The sequence below is a fragment of the Trichosurus vulpecula genome, chromosome 3, assembly GCF_011100635.1.
Source record: "Trichosurus vulpecula isolate mTriVul1 chromosome 3, mTriVul1.pri, whole genome shotgun sequence".
Classification (NCBI taxonomy): domain Eukaryota; kingdom Metazoa; phylum Chordata; class Mammalia; order Diprotodontia; family Phalangeridae; genus Trichosurus; species Trichosurus vulpecula.
In genome coordinates, this window is record NC_050575.1 from 315,920,535 (window position 1) to 315,942,084 (window position 21,550).

Consider the following 21,550-nt stretch of genomic DNA (forward strand, 5'->3'; position numbering starts at 1 on the left):
AATATATACAGAGCAGATGGAAAGTAATTTAAGAGGGCAGGGCACTAGTAGCTGGGGAACTGGGAAAGACCTGTGGAAGGTGGGATTTGATATGAATGAAGCCAAGGAAGCTAAGAGATGGAGGGGAGTAGACAGAGCATCCTGGGTGTGGGAGACAGCCAGTGCAAAGGCCCAGAGGATGAGAGATGAAGAGTTGTGTGTGGGGAGCTGCATATAAGCCAGTGTAGCTGGATCATAGACTGGAAAAACAGATCTGTAAATAACAAACACAGGACTTTATGTTTGATCCTGGAGTTAACAAGGAGCCATTAAAGTGCATTGGGATAGGAGGATGAGGTGGACGTGACTGGGCTTAGAAATCACTTCCTCAGCTAAGGGAGAAAATTGAGGGCAGGATACAAAAGTTCATTGCAGAAGGTTTCAGGGTCACATGAGCAACAAGTTAGAGGACTAGACATTTTCTCTGACTCCTGTGACGTCTCACACTTCTCCAACACCGAAATTATGAGCCAAAGATAAAGAATCTTCAACTGTCTCCATAGTCTAGGACAGGTCGTCTTAAACTTTTTCCACTTGCCACCTGATAGTTGGCACTGCGTGGCCTGAGGGCATGCTCAGTGCAAAGTGTGATTACTTTGTTTTCACAACCAAGGCTGCAGTGAAGTTGTGCAATGCAATACCAGCAAGCCCAGAAACAACTGGAATTCATTAGGTGTTTGATTTTTAATTAGTTTTTAGCCATTGCATGTTCAGAAACCTTTTACTGTTGTCAAATTTTTTGTGACCCCATGTGGGATCAAGACCCACAGTTAAAGCAATGCTTGTCTAAGACACCCAGGATCCAAAAGAAGGTTAAAAAAAAACCCTGAAACCCAAGAATTGTTGTTCACTGACCCCGAGCTCACTCAACACTACCTCTTCCACCTCCACCTCCCATGCTACCAGTAGTGAGACTACAGTAGCAGATTCAAGGACCCAGAACAGGCTGACCACAAAACTCTGATCTCTGCTCCATATTTCCAGGGCTGTAGAGACCCTCCAGCTCCAGGCTATGGAAATTTGCTTGGGCAACAAGAGCCATGCTTGCCATAGCCCTTCAGGAGCAAAAAGACTACTGGGAACCACAACCCTGTAGCTCTGAATTGCTGGTGCTGGGGTGAGCAGCACAGCAAATCTCTGAACTGCTTGTTCTGGGCCAGAGAATTCGGGAACAGAGACAGGTCACCAGGACATGACACTATGTGTAAACTGTGTGGGGCAGCCAGGAGGCAGGGCATGGTGGGGGTGCAGCACTACACCCAGCTTAAGGGAGAAAGCACAGCAGTCAGCTGGGGCCAGTTCTGACTGCCCAAAATTTACTTGGGGCAGAGACATAGGCTGGTGAACATGGATTGCCCAGCATTGGAGAAGTCTGAGATGCTTTGAGATTCAGCCCACAAGGAAGTCACCATCATCATGGGGGAGGAATTCATAGAGTGAGAAGATGACTGAAATTACTGAAGATTTCAGGAAGAAGAAAACCCAAAGACCTTGAGCATAAGCAGATAAATCAACAAAGAAAACAATAAAAACAGAAGGAAATATGGCCTTCAGATCTAGTAAATGAGTTCAGGCATCTATGAATAAATACTGCAAAATAAAGGAAAATGATCCAACCCTTGATGAGCCAGAGGAAGGACCTTGTGGAATGTGAGAACATGAAACCACAACATGCTGTTCCTGAGTGGTTCAAAAGAGAAATAAGAATTATGAGAGCAAAATTTATGACCTGCACAGCAAAAATGATGAGCAGAATAGAAAAATTAGAATCTGCAATGGCAAGTCTCACCAAAGAAACAAAAGAAAGGACAATAGATTGGGAATGTATATATATAGAAGTGAAGGACAATCCAGAAGAGGGAAGAAAAAATAATATTAAAAGAAAATGTGCTCACTTTGCAAGCAAAACACACTGATCTTTTAAAAATTAATTTTTAGTTTACATCATTCACTTTTATAAGATTTTGAGTTCTAAACTTTTCCCTTCTCCCACTTTTCCCTGCTCCCCAAGACAGCACGCAGTCTGATATAGGCTATTGTGAAAGAATCGGAACAAAAGGGAAAAACCATGAGAAAGAAAAAACAAAAAAAAGAAAATAGTATGCTTTGATCTGCATTCAGACTCCATAATTCTTTGTCTGGATATGGGTAATATTTTCTATCATGAGTTTTTTTCAGTTGTGTTAGATCATTGCATTGCTGAGAAGAGCTAAGTCTAACAAAGTCAGTCATCACACAATGTTGCTGCTACTGTGTATCAGGTTCTCCTAGTTCTGCTCACTTCACTCAATATCAGTTCATGCAAGTCTGCACGTTTTTCTGAAATCTGCCTGCTCCTCATTTATTATGGAACAATAGTGTTACATTCCATTCATATGCCATAACTTGTTCAGCCATTCCCCAATTGATGGGCATCCCCTCAACTTTCAATTCTTTGCCACCACAAAAAGAGCTGTTATAAATATTTTTGTATATGTGGGTCCTTTTCCCTTTTTTATGATCTTTGTAGGCTACAGACCTAGTGATGGTATTGCTGGATCAAAGGGCTTGCACATTTTTATAGCCCTTTGGGTATAGTTCCAAATTGCTCTCTAGAATAGTTGGATCTCTTCACAACTCCACCAACAATGCATTAGTGTTACAATTTTCCCATATCTCCAACATTTATCGTTTTCCTTTTTTGTCATGTTAGCCAATCTGATAGGTGTGATGTGGTACCTCCAAAACACACTGATCTTGAAGACAGGATGTATAAAGACAACCTAAAGGTCATAGGTCTCTCAGAAGAACAGGACAGGACAAAAAACCTTAACATCCTAATGTAGGAAATAATAGAAGAGAACTGCTCATAATTTTTGAACATAGAAAATGAAATATCAATTGAAAGAATTCATAGAACACCTTCAGAAAAAATCCATGACTGCAAACTCTAAGACATGTAGTGGCTAATTTAGCAATCCAATTCAGAAACAAGTTCTACAAGCAGTCAGGAGAATAACCTTCAATTACAAAGTAAAGGAAATTTCAGCAATGCAAGTCTATTCTACACCCACCAGGAAACATAGGAGAGGATGGAATAATGTATGTTGAAGAGCAATGGAATTTGGAATACAGCCCAGAGTGACTTATCCTACAAATCTAAGTTTAACCATTCATGAACAAAAGATGAACATTCAGCAATAAAGAGGTATTTGAAACATTTTTAGAAAGAAAACCAGAAAGGAAGAGATTGTTTCTTGACTACTTCAAATAACAAAAATGTTGGGGAAGTGAACAAATGCAGCAGGCAAGGAAAGTAACTGCAACAGAGTGACAGCAAAGAGACCAGTAAGAAACTTATCTCTAAATGTACATAAGGAGACAGGAGTAAAGGTAGAAGTTTGTTGGAGGTAATAGTAAATAAGTGGGTCTGGGGCATTATGGACAGAATCTGACCACTCCTTGCCTGCAGTTGAATCAGTTTTTTCTGTGGGACTACATTACAACATGGGAGGGTACATGAAAGGTTGACCCCTGAAATAATTGGCATTATACTGGGAGTGGGGCACAATGGAATTGATAGGCTAGAATCTAAAGGCAGTGGAGGAAAGTGCTTAGAAGAGACAGCCTAGAATGAATGTCTTAGAAACCTTGGTTGTATGAGGAATACAGAGAAAAGAGTGAGACAGATAATTACAAGGGCAAATCAGAGAATGAGGGTCTAGAGTAGACAGAGAAGATGGAACAAGTGAAAGGAATCCTTTTTGGAAAAGGGGGCAAAAATGAAATTTAAAGAAACTAATGACTAGGACTAGTTGAAGAGAGGGAGAGAAAGGAGGAATCTATTGATGGAGAGGAAATATAAGGGGAAAGAATTACATAATTAGATAAAAGCAGAAGAGAAAAAGGAACTAATAAAACTGCAAAGGGAAAGGGATAAGAAATAAAGGGATCAGGGTCGAGGAGAAGAGAGCCAGTGAGAACAGAGTCACCTTGGAAGATATTAAGGGTAACTGAAAGAACATAGTACTGTGTTTGCGGCGGAAGAGGGGAAAATATCCTAACTTGGGGAAAAACAACAACAGTATTAGAGACAGAGGGAAGGAAAAAAACCTCTCATAATCTTAAATGTGAATGGATTAAGCCAATTAAATGAAAAAGTGACAAATTAGAAAAGAAAACCCTACAGTTTCTTATAAGAAACACATTTAAAATACAAAAACATACACAAAGCGAAGCTGAGAGGACGGATTTTTTTTTATCATGCATCAAGTGAATCCAAAAAAGTAGGAATTGCAATTATGCTATCTGACAAAGCAAAAACCAAGTATTCAAAAAATAAGAAGGGATAAACAAGGAAGCTATAGAACCACAGACAACAAACCAATATCAATATTAAATCTTTGTGTTCCAAATGTCTTAGCATCCAAATTCAAAAAGGAAGCATCTGAGCTACAAGACGATATAGAGAGTAACATAATAGTGACAGGAGATTTCAATATCCGCTTTTCAGTTTTGGTTAAGTTTAAGTTAAGAAAGTGAACTGAGTAACTTAAGGTAAAAAATCTATTTGATTCTCCTAAATGGGACACAAAAAGAGCATGCATATTTCTTAGCAACGTGTGGAATTTTTGCAGAAATTGTCTGTGTACTAGGTCACAAAGATACTGTGAATTAATCTGATTAAAAACAAGAGAGCAGAAAATCAATTTAATAAGATAGCAAATAAGCAAGATGAAATGACAGCAAAACCAGAAGAAATAAAAAGAATAATCAGAACACGTTATAGAAACATGCTAACAAAACAGAATACAAAAGAAACAGGGGAATTTCTTCAAAAATATAAAATACCCAAACTATCAGAAGACCAGATAGAGCTCTGAAATAACCCAGTCTTAGAAAACGAAATAGATCTAGCTGTAAAGGAACTAGCAAAGAAAAAAAAATAACTATCCTTATGGGTTCATAGAATTCTGTCAAACTTTCTAAAGATCACTTAGTACCCATACTAAACAAATTTAAAAATTGAGAAAGCACCTTACCAAATTAATTTTATGAGAAAATTGTAATTCTAATATGTAAACCAGGGAAATATAAAACACAGAAAAAAACTATAGGCTAGTATCGTTTGTAAATGTTGACTCAAAGTTTTAAACAAAATCCTGTCAAATAGACTATAATAATAAAAAAATCATTCATTATGACCAAGTAGGATTTATATAAGGGATTCAAGGATGGTTCAGCATTGAGAAAACAATATTATCGTATTAAAAGTCAAAATACCCAAAAACAAATGGTCATCTCAGTAGATACAGAAAAGGCCTTTGACAAAGTACAACATTCCTTTATGCTAAAAACCTGACAAAGTATAGATATAGAGAGGCTTTTTAAAAATATCACAAAAAAAGATTTAGAGCCAAAAGCAAGCATCATATGTAATAGAGATACACTAGAACCTTTTGCAGTAAATATGGAAGTGAAGCAAGGATGCCGTCTCTTTCCACTATTTAATATAGTGGAAATGTTGGCCAAGAAGTAGGACAAAAGAAAGAAATTAAAGGCAATGTAGATCGGTAAAGAGGTGATAAAACAATTCCTTTTGGCTGATGATATGGTTGTTGATTTGGAAAGTCCCAGGGAATCAGCAAAAATACTAATTAGGACAGTTAATAGCTTCAGCAAAGTTTCAGGCTGTAAAATAAATCCTCAAAAACCCACAGTATTTCTATATAATGATAACAAAACACAAAAAGAACAGCAACAGAAAGGGAAATACCCTTCTAAATAACTACAAAATGTGTAAAATATCTGAGGATCAACCTCCCAAAGCAAACAAAAAACTTGTATAGATTCACTGAAAAAGTGCTCCTTAAATAAAGAACAACTTAAATGGCAAGAGGAATATTCGGTGCTCATGGCTAGACTGTGCCAGTGCAATAAAAATGACAATACTACCAAATTAATTTAAACTTTTTAATGTTATACTAATCAAATTACCAAGGGGATACTTTATAGAACTTGACAAAACAATAATAAAATTCGTTTGGAGAAACAAATAGCTAGAACATCAAGGGAAATGATGAAAAGAAGTAAAAAGGAAGGGAAAATAGCATTTCCAGACCTCAGACTATATTATAAAGCAGTACTCACCAAACCATTTGGTATTGGTTAAAAAATAGATTAGTGATATGGACTTGAAAAAGGAGATTTAGAAACAACAGAACTCAATAACCTTTTGTTTGATAAAGTGGAAAACATAAATGACCTAGGACAAAACTCATTATTTGATTAAAAAAAACTACTAGAAAAACTGGAAAATAATCTGGCAGAAATTAGACTTAGACCAATACCTTATACCAAAGTCTACAATACATTATAATTAGATATGTGTCCTTAATATTAAAGATTATACTATAAAAAATTGGAAGAGAAACAGATCATACATCTTCACAGCTATGAGTAGATGTATTCTTAACCAAATAAAAGATAAAATAGATGGCTTTGATTACTTGAAATTAAAAAAGCTTCTTCACAGACAAAATTAATGTGCCAAGGATAAGAAATGTAGTGATCAAATGGGAAAAAATGTTTGTATCAAATTTCTTTGATAAAGGTTTGGTATCTAAGATATATAAACAACATATGCATGTATATATGTATATATATATATGCACATATATACAACATCTGTGTTCTCTCTCATAGCCATTCCCCAATAGATAAGTGGTCATTGGAAATGAAAACAATTCTTAAAAGAAGAATTGCAAAGTATATACAGCCACATGAAAGAATGCTCTAAAATTCAGCACTTCTTACTTAGACCCTTATGGGATCATGACCCATAGTTTAAGAAGTGCTGAAGGGGTCCTGAGTGGGAAAAGTTTAAGAAGCCCTGCTCTAAATCACTAATAGTAAGAGATGCAAATCAGAACTCTCTTGAACTTCCACCTTTCACCCTGCAAATTGGCAAAAATGACAGCAGTCAATATTGGAGGGGTTGTGGAATAATAGACACCAAATAACTTGTTGGATCTGTAAAGCAAATAAAGTAACTAAAATATCCATACTCTTTGAACCAGAGACTTCATTACTGGGCTTATATTCCAAGGCAGCCCTCAATAAAAAGTCCCCTGGGAAAATTGGAGCATTAATACATTGTTGGTGGAGGTGTGAACAGATCCAGCCATTTTGTAGAGCAATTTGGATCTATGTCCAAAGGGCTATAAAAATGTGCATACCCTTTGACCCAGCAATACTACTCCTAGGGCTATATCCCAAAGAGATCACACAAGTGGGAAAGGGACCTGTATGAACAAAAACATTTATAGCAGCTCTTTTTGTGGTGGCAAAGAATTGGAAATCAAGGGGATGCCCATCAATTGGGGAATGGCTGAACAAGTTGTGGTATATGAAGGTAATGGAATACTATTGTGCTATAAGAAATGGGGAAGATATGGACTTCATAATAACCTGGAAAGACCTGTATGATCTGATGCTGAATGAGAGGAGCAGAACCAGGAAAACATTATACACAACCACAGACATACTGATTCTGTGATGACTAACTTTGATAGACTTGGCTCTCCTCAGCAATACGAGACTCAAAGACAGCTCCAAAGGACTCATGATGGAAAAAGCTGTCCACATCCAGAGAGAGAACTGTGGAGTCTGAATGCAGATTGAGGCAAACTATTTGCTCTCTCTTTTTTTTTCCTTTCCTCTTATTTTTGGTTTTGTTTCTTCTCTCTCATGATTCATTCCATTGGTCATAATTCTTCTTTGCAACTTGACTGTTGTGTAAATAAGTTTAATGTGAAGGTTTATGTAGAATCTATATCAGACTGCATGCCGTCTTGGGGAGGGGAGGAGAGGGAAGGGAAAAAAATTTGAAACTGAAGAACATGTAAAACTAAGTGTTGTAAACTAAAAATAAATCTAATTTAAAAAAAAAAATCCTCATATACTCCAAAGTATTTACAGCAGCACTTTTTGTAATAGCTGAAAATTGTAAGGGCAACTAGGTGGTATAGTGGATAGAGTGCTGACCCTGAAGTCAGGAAGACTTATCTTCCTGAGTTCAAATCTGGCCTCAGACACTTACTAGCTGTGTGACCCTGGGCAAGTCACTTAACCTGTTTGCCTCAGTTTCCTCATCTGTAAAATGAGCTGGAGAAGGGAATGGCAAACCATTTAAGTATATTTGCCAAGAAGACCCTAAATGGGGTCATGGAGAGTTGGACATGACTGAGATGACTGAACAGCAACAAGAATTGTAAACAGAGTAGGTGCCCATCAACTGGGGACAAATTATGGTATATAAGTGTAATATAATATTATGTTCTAAGAAATGATGTGTGATGACTGCAGAGAAACATGGGCAGATCTGGGTGAAGACTGAAATAAAAACAATATACAAAGCAACTACCGCAATGTAAACGGAAAGAACAATTGTACACCAAAAAATCAAAAGCAAATGTAACAAAATTACAAACATCAAATGGGACTTAAATAAAGAGATGTGAGAGGACACCACCAGTTTGCCACGTGGTGAAGGTGAGAGGTCCATAGGTGTTATACATCTCACATGTTTTTTGACTTTTTCAATGTATTGATTAGTTGTGCTGATTTGTTTTCCTTTCTAAAAAATACTCTTTGTCATATGAGATGACGCTGGACGGGGGTGGGGATAGAGATACTTGGGATAACTATGATGATGTAAGAAACAAAAGATATCAATAAAAACTTGTTTTAAAAGAAGTTTATTGCGTTAGGCCAGTTGAAAAGTGATGGATTATGGTTGTATGATTAGAGAGAAGAAGACATATGAGAGATGGTATAAAGATAGAAACAAAATTTTGCAATGGATATGTGGGGTGAGGGTAAGGAGACGTGGATGACATGAAGATTGCAGGCCTGATAGACTGGGTGGATGATGATGATGTTCTTAACAATAATAGGGAAGTTGAGAAGGAGGGAGGGTTTTGGGGGAAAGATAGTAAGTTTCCTTTTGGACATGTTAAGTTTGAGATGTCCAAGAGGTGGTTGGAAATGTGTGACTGTAGATCAGCAGAAGCTGGGAATTATCGATTTAGAGATGCTAATTGAGCTCATGGGGAGCTGATGAGATCCCCAAATGAGTTAGGATGGAGTGAAAAGAGAAGGAGGCCTTGCGTTAAGAGGAGAAACAAGAGAGAATAGTATCATTAAAAACCCAGAGAGGAGAGGGTGTCCAGGAGCAGAGGATGGTAAATAGTGTCAAAGACTGCAGAGAGGTCAAAAAGAATGAGGACTGAAGAAAGGCTAACAAATTTGGCAATTAAGAGATCATTGGCAGTTGTGGAGATGGCAGTTTCAGTTGAATAATGAAGTTTGAAGCCAGAGTGAGGGGAGAGGAAGGTGAGGTAGCAGTTGTAGATAGCTTTCCCAAGTAGTTTAGCTGTAGAGGTGAGGAAAAGTAGAAGACAGTAGCTAGCAAGGATGGTGGGATCAATGAGGGTTTTTAAGGGACCGAGGAGACATTTTTAAAGGATAGAAGCATATTTTTAGGCAGCAGAGGAGACAGTAGCTAGGGAGAGATTAAAGATAAGTTTAGAGCTTTGGGATGATGGTAGTTGCAATTTGCTGAAGAAGTGAGGAGAGGGAATGGGTTCAAGGCTATGTGTGGAGAAGTGTACTTTGGTGGAGAAAAGCATCTGAAGGATGTGAGGTAAGGAGGGGAGAAGGGGAGCTCTTGGGGAATGGGCTCAAAGTGTGAGTCGAGGTTCTCAGCTGAGAAGTTGGGTAGGGACAGGCTTAAGGGGAGAACAGAAGGTTTGAGACATCTGCTGAGAAGAGTGAGGTAAAGAATCAATTAGAGAGGAATAGAATGTTTGCCCTGCTGCACTGAGGGTCCAGTGGAGATTAGCTGCCATAATTTGTAATCAGACCAGTCAGCACAGTTTCATGATTTCTTCTAGCTCAGTTCAGCATCATGTCGATATTAATGGAAGAGGCAGATGGTAGGAATAATCCAGAGTTGGGCTTGACAAGGCATGATCACCAAGGTTTGGAAAAATTAATGAGAGTTTTAGAATAAGGAACAAGAATACTTTTCTGAACGTTTGTCCCACTTCTGAGCTAGTGCCTTGGCAATTGAGCTTTTAAAAGGTGTGTATGTTTCAGTCCCCAAAAGGCCGCCTCATGTCATGGAGGAGGACCTTGTTCATGTTAGCAACACAAACTGAAGGAGTTCCTTTCAAGTCAGAGAGGCTCAGAGTTCAAGTGCCATCATGGCTTTTCATCTGAGACCCAGGTTAGTTTGGAGAGGCTTATTCCTGGCCCAAGATGACGGATTTTTTTCTAATCACAGCAGACCTCACAGACTGTTTGATAAGTTACAGAATAGTTTTGATCTGTGTTAATGGAAAGAGTATACATAGCTGTGAATTTATAGATTCTTACAGTGTGAAGGTGTCTCAGGTTAGTGTTGTTCCATTATGGTCACACTGGTGATGCTCATGAGGGGATGCTGCAGACATCAGAGATGACACTTGTTGCTGGGTGGGACAGATGGGAGGAGAGAGCATCAGAACTGAGATGGCCAGGGCCACCTTTAAAGATATTCTTTAAAAACAAATGTTAGAGTTGTATATACTTAAATAGTCTTGACAGCTTGTTAATAATGCTTCTGGCTTCCCTCCTTTTTTAATTCCTCCTAGGTTTATTGTCCCCATTTCATGTGTGATCTGTAATGACATCATGGCCTATATGTTTGGCTTTTTCTTTGGTCGGACCCCACTCATCAAGGTGAGAGAATTTTCCTTGACATGAAATATCACAGGGCAGTTCTTTCAGTGGGAAAAAGTTGTGTTGGGAGACAGAGAGAAACCTAATTGATTTTTTAAAATCTGTTTTTTTATTCTGAACTTAGCAAAGACTAAATAACATTAGCATTTCCATATAAAGTACAAAGTAGAATGGAAAAAGAGAATTGTGCATGAAACTGTGAATCTATATTATATACAACCTCCTTTTTCCTGTTAAAAATATAATAAATTTAACATGTAACTTTTGCATGTTACTTGCTTGTCTTTGTTTCCTTCTGTTCTCTCCTTTGTGTTTAAAAAAATATTTCAGTGTGATCCTCTTTCACTTTTTTTCCTAAGCTGAAAGGGGCATTATAAAATCACATTTATTCCAATCCTTTAATTTAAAAAATTGCTGTTATTGTATAAATTGTTCTTTTGGTTCTGTTTGTTTCACTCATACAAATTTTCCCAAGCTTCTTGGAAATCTTCCCTTTTATAATTTTTTTTCTACGACATTACAATATTCTCTTCCATTCACATACCATAGATTTTTTTAATCTATTCCCCAGTTGATGGGTATGGCCTTAGTTTGCAGGGGTTTTTTTTACCATGAAAAATGCTTATATGAATGTTTTTGTACATATGAGTCCTTGTCTTCTTTGATCCCTTTAGGGTATAGATCTAGGATTGGTGCTGAAGGATAGCTTTAGGGGCATAGTTCCAAATTGTTTTCCAGAGTAGTTGGACCAATCCATAGCTTCTCCATTGTGCATTAGTGTATATTTTTTTCAGGCAGCTCTCTCGCCTCTCTTTCCTTTTTTGTCATCTTTGCCAATTTTACAGGCATGAGGTAGAACCTTAGAATTGTTTTCATTTCATGTCTCTCTAATTATTAATGGTTTAGGAGCATTTTTTCATATGGTGGTCAATAGCTTAGATTTCCTCCTTTGAGAACTCATACCATTTGGCCGTTTATCTAAAGGGGAACAGCTCTCATTCTTAAATTAAAATACTGCCGTGAATATTAAATGTATACACATATACACACATGTATTAGTATCAGACTTTTATTACAGAAGTTATATAAAGAATTTTTCCTAGTTAACTGTTTCTTTTCTAATTTAAACTGCATTAGTTGTGTTTGTGTAAAAATGTTTTAATTTTGTGTAATCAAAATTGTCCATTTTATCTTTTGATATCTTCTTTATCCTTTTTTTGGTCATGAATTCTTCCTCTGTTCGTAGTTGTGAAAGGTATTTCCTTGTCACTCTAATTCATGATGTGACATTTTTAATCTATGTTATGTATCTGTTTGGAGCTCAGAAGAGATTTCATGAGAACTAGAGAAAGCTTTCTGAGTTATCTGCAGAGGTGCTTTCATCCTTCAGTGGATGAAATTGTCCAGGGAGGTGGTATATAGAGAAAGGAGAGGAGGGCCGAGGACAGAGCCCTAGTTGAACACATTTCCATTTAAAAATAGCAAGGGTTAAGGAGCTAGTGAAGAGCTGGATGGTCACAGAGGTGGGGGAGCTATGAAAACAGTGTTATAGAAACCAAGGGAAAAGAGAATGTGCCAAGGGAAGCCCACAGCGTTAGGTGATATGGGACTGAGAAAAGACCATTGGGTTGGTTAATTAGGAGTTAGTGCCCTCGAAGCAGTTTCTCTAGTGTGAGGGGGACAGAAGCCAGATTACGGCAGTTTGAGTGGGCAATAACAAAATGTAAGCACTTTTCTTTGTAGAAATTTGACATTAAAGTGGGGGCGAGGGGGGGAGGACGGGAGGGAGTAAAGAAACCAGATGGTAGGTTAAGAGGCTAGTAGGAACAAGGGATTTCTGAGCACATGTTTAAATGAAGAGGAAGCAGCCTTTGGAAAAGGATTAATTAAAGGTGTAGAAGAAATCAAGCTTATGGTAGGATACATGCAGGATAACAAATAATGATGTCAATCAAATTCTACACTCTTGTTTTTTTTTTTTTCCTTCCCACAGCTTTCTCCAAAGAAGACATGGGAAGGCTTCATTGGAGGATTCTTTGCCACTGTGGTGTTTGGGCTTCTGGTAGGTTGTTGACAATCCCAAGTGTGAAAATGTTTGTTGTTAAATTATTGCCAGTTACGTGGTTGGTGATCCATGAGCGTGTGAGTGTCAGTGAAGTGGGAGAGGTAGTGAGTGTTCACCTCCAGGTTCAGAGGTGTGTGGCGGAGAGAGAGATGGACTGAGAGTCAGGAAGGCCAAAATGTTTGATTCTTCCCTCTGATGTTTGCTTACCTATCCATCTCTAAAATGGAGATAATTACAGCATTCATTTGATAGGGTTGTTGTAAAGATCAAATGAGATAAAGTATTCAAAGTAATTTGCAAACCCTAAGACATTGTATAAATATGAATCCTTTGTCTGTCTTTCAATTTTACATTTTGCAGGCAAATCGATTTATGAAACATTTCTCAACTTTGTAGCTGCCTGAGTCTGTGTCATTGAATTAGCAGGGACCAGCTGGGAAGCAGTTGGCTAAAGAACGAGAGGACCTGGGGATCCATTCGAGTTTTCTTTTAAGGTGACAGTTGTCACATCCCATTGCCACAATGTCAGTACTTTAAGACATTGAAAGAGCTCCTACAGTCACCAACTCCTAATGACTCATAGCGTAGGCACTGAGCATTTTCTTTTGTGTTCTACTTTCCTGCTCCTGAGTGTGGCATATTTCCTTACCTCCTTAAATTCTTTGCCCCAACCTTCTTGTGACCAGGCAAAGCAATCTACATCCTTAGGTAGTCAGCTTTTTGAAAGGGAGGAGGATTTGGGGGAGGAATATGTGGGTGTGCTGAGTTATTAAAAAGGAGTGGATGGGGAGATTGTGGCATAGGTAGGTGGGAGTATCCCAATGTTGCCCTCTGCTGGCCCTATGTAAAAATGCATTCCATAGCCTGTATTTCTGTATTTAACCTCTTAATGAGCAAGGTTCCACTTCTCAGAAATACCTTGACCAAACTCCCACGGTTGGGAGGAGTGTACCCCCAAAATGTCCCCAAGTAGGGAAGATTCCATCTGTTAGGGGCAACTCTAAATCCCCCTCTTAAGTCAGTAATTATGATGAACCCACACACACAATAGTATTACCTTGTTTGTGTGCATACACGAGCGTGTGTGTGTGTGTGTGTGTGTGTGTGTGTGTGTGTGTGTCAGAGAGAGAGAGAGAAATTTCATCAGTGTAGGGAACTCCTGGTATAGACGTTCTATCCAGAGCTGTAGGTCATCTACTCTTTCAGACCAGAAGTTGTATGTGAGTTCATGTGGTATTAGATGAGGACCTTAGTAGACATTTCAGTAACTGAGACAAAGTCAAGCGTGAAGCAGCACCTGGTGCTTTGTTACCGAGAAGCCCCCGCTCCTCCCTGCTCGGTTTAAGCCCACCAGCCTGTCAGCCTGTGAACTCCTAGGGGCACTGACACATTTCAAGGCAGGGAAAGAAACAGATAATAACTATTATTATTCCCATTTAAATAAGAGGAAACCGAAGCAGAGGGAGGCGAGCTGATCTGCCCGGGGCCATAAAACTAGTCAGTATGTGAGGCAAGATCTGAACTCTGGTCTGCTTGACTGCTTGCCCATTGCTTTATCCACCATGTCCCCTTAAAAGCCACATTCAGGGTATGGATAGCATCCCGATCTCAGTGGCAACTGTGAGGTTCAATTTGCCACTTTGTGTTAAGACTTCTAGTTCATCTTGTTGCCTAGACCTTAGATCTCATCAGCTCCCATGGATGCAGTTCTCATCTTGGTGCTAATGAATGTCAAATCTACTTATCCAGCCCTGACCTCTAGTCTTATATCTCCAACTTCCTATTGGACATCTTGAACTGGATATCCCCTATACATCTTAAACTTGACGTGTCCAAAACAGAATTCGTTATTCCCTCCCACCCCCAAGCTCTCCCTTCTTGATTTTCCTGTTATTTCAGAGGGTTACACTATGCTCTCAGTCCCCCAGGCTCACAGCCTAGGTATCATCCTTAACTCCTCTCTCTTACTCACCATGTCCAATCTGTTATTAAGGCCTGTCAGTTTTATCTAAGCAACATCTCTCAAATATGCCCTCTTCTCTCCTCTGACATTGCCACCACTCTGGTGCTGACTCATCCCCTTATGTGCTTGCCACAAGTACTCTCCCCATTCCAGTCCATCCTCAGCTGTTAAAGTAATCTTCCTAAAGTACAGGTCTGATCATGTTACACCACGCACAACACACATACAAGACACATACAACACACATACACACAACATATCAACACACATATACACACATACACACAACACACACACACATACACAATTCAGTAAGCACCAGTGGTTCTGCATCATTTTCTAAGATCAGATGTAAAATCATCTGTTTGGCATTCAGAACTCTTTACAACTTAGCCCCATCCTACCTTTCTTTTCCACCTTCCTTGCCGTTCTGTGTCCTGCTATCCAGTGAGGCTGGCATCCTTGCTGTTCTTTAAAAAAGATCTTCTTTCTCCTACCGTGGACATTCTCACTGGTTCTTCCACATGCCTGGAATGCTCTCCCTTCTCGTGCTCCCATGGCTGCCTTCAAGTCCCTGCTAAAGTCTCACCTTATACAGGAAACCTTTCCTGATCCTACTTAATTTTAGTACCTTCTCTCTGTTGATTATTCCCAATTTATATAGCTAGTTTATACTTATTTGTTTACATGTTATATTCCCCATTAGAATGTGAGCTCCTTGAGAATGAGAACTGTCACTATCTTTTGCTTTGCATTGTATCTCTAGCACCATGCCTAGCACATAGTATGTGCTTGATGAACGTTTACTGACTGACTAACACGTTTGATTTTTAGAACTGGTTTTTCTCCTGATTTTTTTAGAGAGAGAAGAATTTTTTCAAGTTTCTGAGATCATGTCCTTATGGGCAGCGAAGTATTACCTGCCTCATGACACTCCTTCAGGTAGACCAGGGGTTAATCAGGTTCACTGGATCACTGTCTACAGACAGCATTTCTCAGAACATAGGCTTAGCAGGTAGCTTTCTTGTCCAGATAGTAAGTGTTTTGGAGGGAACTTAAGTGGCCTGCCCCTCTATTAAAGCCTCCTTCAGTACTTTATCATGTTGTGGAGGTGACCTTGCATGTTAGAGAATAAGATCATTCTCCTTACCCCTTCCATTTTGTGTGGGATGAACAGGGATGCTTAGGTTATGATCTACAGATTTCATTACATTAGCTTTCCCTCCAAACCTGTCTTTCCTCCAGACTTCCTTATTTCTGTTAAGGACACCAAAGTCCTTCTAGTCACCCAGGTTCACAGCCTGTCATCCTGGACTTCTGACTTTCACATCTATCCAAGCAGGTCTTGTCATTTCTACCTATAGCCAGTATCCCTTGCATCTGTCTCCTCGCTACTCACACAGTTACCACCTTAGTTCAGGCCCCTGTTATTTCTCACATGGATTATTGCAGTGGTCTCCTAATTGGTCTTCCTGCCTCAGGTCTCTTCTCCTTCTCAGTTCATCATCCACACAGATGCCAAAGTTATTTTCCTAAAGTGCAAGTCTGACTGTCACTCCCCTGTTAAAACTCCATTGGTTCCCTATTTGCTTCATGATGATTTCATCTGTTTAATGTCTGTTTTATGTGTGTTTATGGCCATAATTATGAGTAAAGTAGTACATATATCTTATAATAAGTAAAAATGCACGTATATGGGATGTGTACTCAAAACAATTTTTGTTTGTAAAGGTGTTCAGTTGAAAAAAGTTTGGAGACCACTAGCTTAAAGAATCAACTTCACAAAGTATAACGAGGTTATCCCAAATGGTTGGCCTCCAGGTGATGAATTCTTTTTGCTGAAGCAATTCAGGAAGGCCATCTCTCAAGACAAAGCAGAGTGACCATCTGCATTCCTGGAGGGAGTATCTATACTGATGACGTTATAGAGTCTTAAAGCAGCCCTTAAGATCAAGAAACATTCTGTTGTATATAATCTGAGAGTATCCTCTGAGAGATACAGAAGGGAAGCTTTGATCCTAAAGCATGGGGTGGCACAGTGATAGAGCGCTGGCCTGGGGCAGGACGACTTGACCTAAATTCTTATTCAACCTCAGACACTTTTAGCTGTGTAACTCTGGGCAGATCATTTAACCTCTGTCTGCCTCAGTTTCCTCAACTGTAAAACAGGGATAATAACAGAACCTACCTTTGCTCCTTTCTCTTCCCCTTTCTTTCCCTCCCTTCTCCTTTTCCTTACCCATCTCCTTCCTTTTTCCTACTCTCCTTCCTTCCTTCTTCTCTCTCCTTCCCCCCTTCCCTTTGTTCAGCGTGTGTGAACACCATGTTTATTGGGATGAAGGATTCTGTGTGAAAACAAGACCTGTTGTTGCCACTGTTGTTGAATTCTTTTAGGTCCTGGTCATGAGAGGTGTCCTGGTCTGGTGGACAGATTAACGGATTGGAAATTGGAGGAACTAGTTTAGATTCCACCTCTGCCCTTTACTCTCTGTGGGAACTCAGGACATCACTTAACTTTTCTGTGCCTCAGTTTCCTATTTGCGAAGTGAGATTTTTAGACTAGAGGGTCTCTGAGCTTCCTTTGAGCTCTAACTCTGTGACCTTTTGTTTTCATTTGGGGGCTGGATGCCCTTTTCAACAAGCACTTAGTGCCACCCCTGTGCTATACCCAGCAGCGGCAGTGTTAGGGAGGTTACCGAAGATGAGGACGTAGCTTCTGTCTGTTTGAGATGACAAGATGTGTGTCGTGGGTAGTGAGTGTCTTACAAGGTCAGTATAAACTGAAGTCACCAGGGATGTTTTCCAGAGGAGGAAAAACTTGAGGTAGTCCCTAAAGGACTGGTTGGATGTGGAGAGGAGGCGGGGAGGCCCTTCTTGTACACAGACTTGACTAGATGGATGAGTGAGAACAGCTGTGCTACGAGGAGAGTGTGGAGGTGTGTGCGTATTTTGGGGAGTGACTTTGGAAGCCTAGAGGAAAGAAAAATTGTTATATCTGTCATTAACCTGGTGTTCTTTTTCTCTCCAAATAGCTCTCCTATTTAATGTCTGGATACAGATGCTTCATCTGCCCTGTGGAGTTCAACAGTGACACCAACAGCTTCACTGTGGATTGTGAGCCCTCAGATCTCTTCAGACTTCAGGAATACAACATCCCTTTGGTGATTCAGTCCATCATTGGCTGGGTGTGTACCTTGTAACTTGGCATGAATCAGGCCCAGCTAAGGTCATGTATTTGTTCAGACTAAAAGTAAGGGTCTTCTCCACAAAAATTTTCCAAAAGGTATGAAGATGCCAAACCAAACTAGCTATAGAGTCAGGGCAGGTTCAAAGTGAGGGTAAATTTCTCTCTCTACTATTCCCACTCTAATTATTTAAAGTGATATGGAAGTGTCTTACATGCAGTAGGCACTTAAGATAGTTTTTGAATCAAATTTTGGAAGTCCGGTAGCTGAGGAATAAAAAGTCACCTTGGGACTATTTGTCAGTTTATGTCAAGAAATAATCTTTTAGTAATTCCCAATTAATGGTTACTCCTTGCTCTAGGTCTTTAATGTTTGAAGCAAAACTAGGCCAAGTATGTTTATTTCTCTTACAAAAGAAAAAAATTCCAAGAAACAGTTTCAGGATTTTATTTTTGTTGTATTGTGTGTTTTTTGTTTGTTTGTGAACTTTACACATTGAGAGAAACTGCAGACCTGACAAAGTTAATTTCTTTTAGGAATGTTATCAAAGAAATAAAATGGAAGGCAACCTCAACTTTTATTTTTTGCTCTGTCCTTTGCAGAAAACAGTCCGGATGTATCCTTTCCAGATCCACAGCATTGCTCTCTCCACCTTTGCCTCCCTCATTGGCCCCTTTGGAGGTTTTTTTGCAAGTGGATTCAAACGGGCCTTTAAAATCAAGGTAGGAAAATCTCCCCTTACTTTTTCCATCTTTCCTCTCCCCAAAGATGAGGCCAGTCAGGCTTTCTGAATTCATTTGGCCCTCATATTACGTATGTTGAATTTAACTGAGATCATTCAAAGTAAGCTTACCATTGTTCAGAAAATAGAGTTTTGTGGCTGGCCACCTAATTTCTCTGTATTTTTAAAAGTTCCTTTTCCACAAGCCACATTCTGTCCATCTGTCGTTTATATTTGCTGTCTGCTAGGGATGAGGACAAATGCTTAGTTTTTTCCGTATTGGGGACTAGTTGGGCATATGATTAGGACTTTTAGATGGGTCTGTGATTACTGTGTTGAGTTTAGATTGACAGATTCTCTCCTTAACTCTGGTAGGATTTTGCCAACACCATCCCTGGCCATGGAGGTATTATGGACCGCTTCGACTGCCAGTACCTGATGGCTACTTTTGTTAATGTCTACATTGCCAGTTTTATCAGGTAACACAGCTTTCCTCCTGCATCCAATCAAAGTTCTTTGAATTTGGTTGTCTCGTCTGCTCTTGCAGCATTGAGTTTTTAGGAGGTCAGATATTTCCTCATTCAACTGTAAACACAAAAACATGTCCTGTAGCCAAATATAATGAATTTTGGGATTCACCATGCTATTGTGCTCCCATGCTATTTGTGTGATGAGTATTGAATTTATTGCAAGGCATATTTGGTGCAAGAAACAATAAGCTATTGGGCATAATCAGCTTACAAAAGTACCTTTGACCCTGATTTAATTTCTTTTTTTTCTATTTTTCTTTCAGGGGGCCTAACCCAAGCAAGCTGATTCAGCAGTTTTTGACTTTGCGTCCAGACCAGCAGCTTCACATCTTCAACACATTAAAGGCTCACCTTATTGACAAGGGGATGTTGACCGCCAGCGCTGAAGACCAAGGGGCAACCTAGAAAGAGGACAGTGGGATCAGAACTGAGCTCTAGGGCAAGTCTTCAAGTCAATCCCAGCTTGTGTGATTTTTAAGACCATTATAAGACCTCATTTCACTGTTTTCCTTTTTTTGTAGATTTTTTTCTTGTGCTGTGGGTTTTAAAGAACAAATATCTATCTATATGTACACATATACTGTATATGTGTACTTATATGATGTGACCAAGTGCATAAATCAGAGCTTTGAGTTGGAAAGAAATCACAGGAATTAAACCTATGTGGGTTTAAACAAAATAAAACACAACACTCATAACACCGGGGGCATCTGTTCCAAGGGCTATTCTGGTGGATCCAAGCCCTTAAAATTTAACAGGCCCTCTGTGCTGTCTATTTGGAGAGCAGAGCTGCCAAGTATGGGCTGGTGGCCAGGCCAGAGAGTAAACTTTGCACACTGCCTACAGCCTTTTTAGCTAGCCTAAAAGTTGTGCACAACCCAAATTACTTCGTAGTCACAGAAAGCTTTTTACCACAAACAATTTCCAGCATCCAACTCTGGAAGGAAAGCAAAGCTGTTTTTTACTATGGAAGGAAAACATGGTGTCTGACAAATACTTATTTATTGAAAAAGCATCTTAACGAGATGACGTTTCATGTAAGAAATTCCGTTTTGAGTGAGCATTACCATAATTTGATTTTCACCTTAGAAGATGTCTTTTGGTTTTAATTAAAAGCAAACAAGAAACCATGAAGCATGAAAAGTGATTTAAAAAAAAGGCCAGGGGTAGGGGGCAATGCCCCCACAGTAGTATTTCACCTGTCTACAGGAGAGCATCCCTGGCCTGTTAGACAGAGTTCTCACATTATTAGTCACAAGCCCTTGCTGGAATAGCATAGCTGGTTCTATCACTCTTCAGGGATCATGTCACTCATGTCTGTCTGCTGTATTTAAGCTGGAGACTTGATGCTGCTGAATCATTTCTGTTAATTTTTTTTTTTGAGCAAAGAGTAGGGAGATTGGCTTCTAGCCTATGGGCTCTTTGCTCTATCTTTTACTTGGTTAACTTAAATTGTACTTGTTGCACTGGTGGTGTCTATGAATATTCACCTATTTGTTAACTACTACGTTTCTCATCTAAATGCAATCCTGCTGCAAACCCAGTCTGAGTCCTTCAGAACCTTTGTATAGTTCTAAATACCTTGATGGTTAAATGCATAATCAGTCTCTGACATTGCTAATGTCAACCTACTTTGTCTTTTCCCAGGGGTCTTTGGAAAAAAAGGAAAAAAAAGTTGTGACATTTTTTTTTCTCCCCGAGTATAGGATGAAATTGACAGAGGAGACAAACTCTCCACCTCTCTGGAGATACATCCAGGGGTGATTCTGAAGAGAGAGAACTTGGTAGCCTGATGGAGATTGTTTAGATCACACTGTGCCAGTGCAATCTGCTTTCTCTGTTGAAAATGGAAATGTGTAATCTAATATGATGTAATTTCCTCAGCACCTTGCTCTGTTTAGCTGTTTCTTTTACTAGCTTTGTTACTTTTCTGTACTTAATAGGCCAAAACCTCTGGGCCTTGGTACAGGCCAAACCTCTTACTGAAGGACAAGTTGGCTGGGGGAAAGTAGAGCTTAGTTACAGCCTTAACCCCTTCATGTATGTGAATAGAAGCAAATTTGTTGGGGGTGTGTGTGTGTGTGTGTGTGTGTGTGTGTGTGTGTGTGTGTGTGTGAGAGAGAGAGAGAGAGAGAGAGAGAGAGAGAGAGAGAGAGAGAGAGAGAACACGCATCAGTACATTTTGGTGGTGGTTCCATTTGCCTCTTTTCTTTTTTCTTTAGGACCAAGACCTCCTTGTGAGGGTAGCCTAGTGGAGTGGAAGGGGGGTTTTGGAGTCTGAAG

General features: G+C 39.4%; 1 protein-coding gene across 3 annotated transcripts in view; it reads left to right on the forward strand.

Moving 5' to 3' along the window:
* CDS2 (CDP-diacylglycerol synthase 2) overlaps positions 1-21,153 on the forward strand; it is a 73,356-nt gene extending 52,203 nt beyond the window's left edge. For 2 of the 3 annotated variants that reach the window (XM_036750354.1, XM_036750357.1), the window contains 6 exons: positions 10,716-10,803; positions 12,797-12,865; positions 17,864-18,016; positions 18,619-18,738; positions 19,113-19,216; positions 19,531-21,153. In XM_036750354.1, coding sequence (XP_036606249.1) covers positions 10,716-10,803; positions 12,797-12,865; positions 17,864-18,016; positions 18,619-18,738; positions 19,113-19,216; positions 19,531-19,672 — 676 coding nt within the window. In that variant the 3' untranslated portion in view covers positions 19,673-21,153. The remainder of the gene's footprint in view (positions 1-10,715; positions 10,804-12,796; positions 12,866-17,863; positions 18,017-18,618; positions 18,739-19,112; positions 19,217-19,530) is intronic. The other variant, XM_036750356.1, reaches the window with a different exon arrangement.
* Positions 21,154-21,550: the final 397 nt, after the last annotated feature.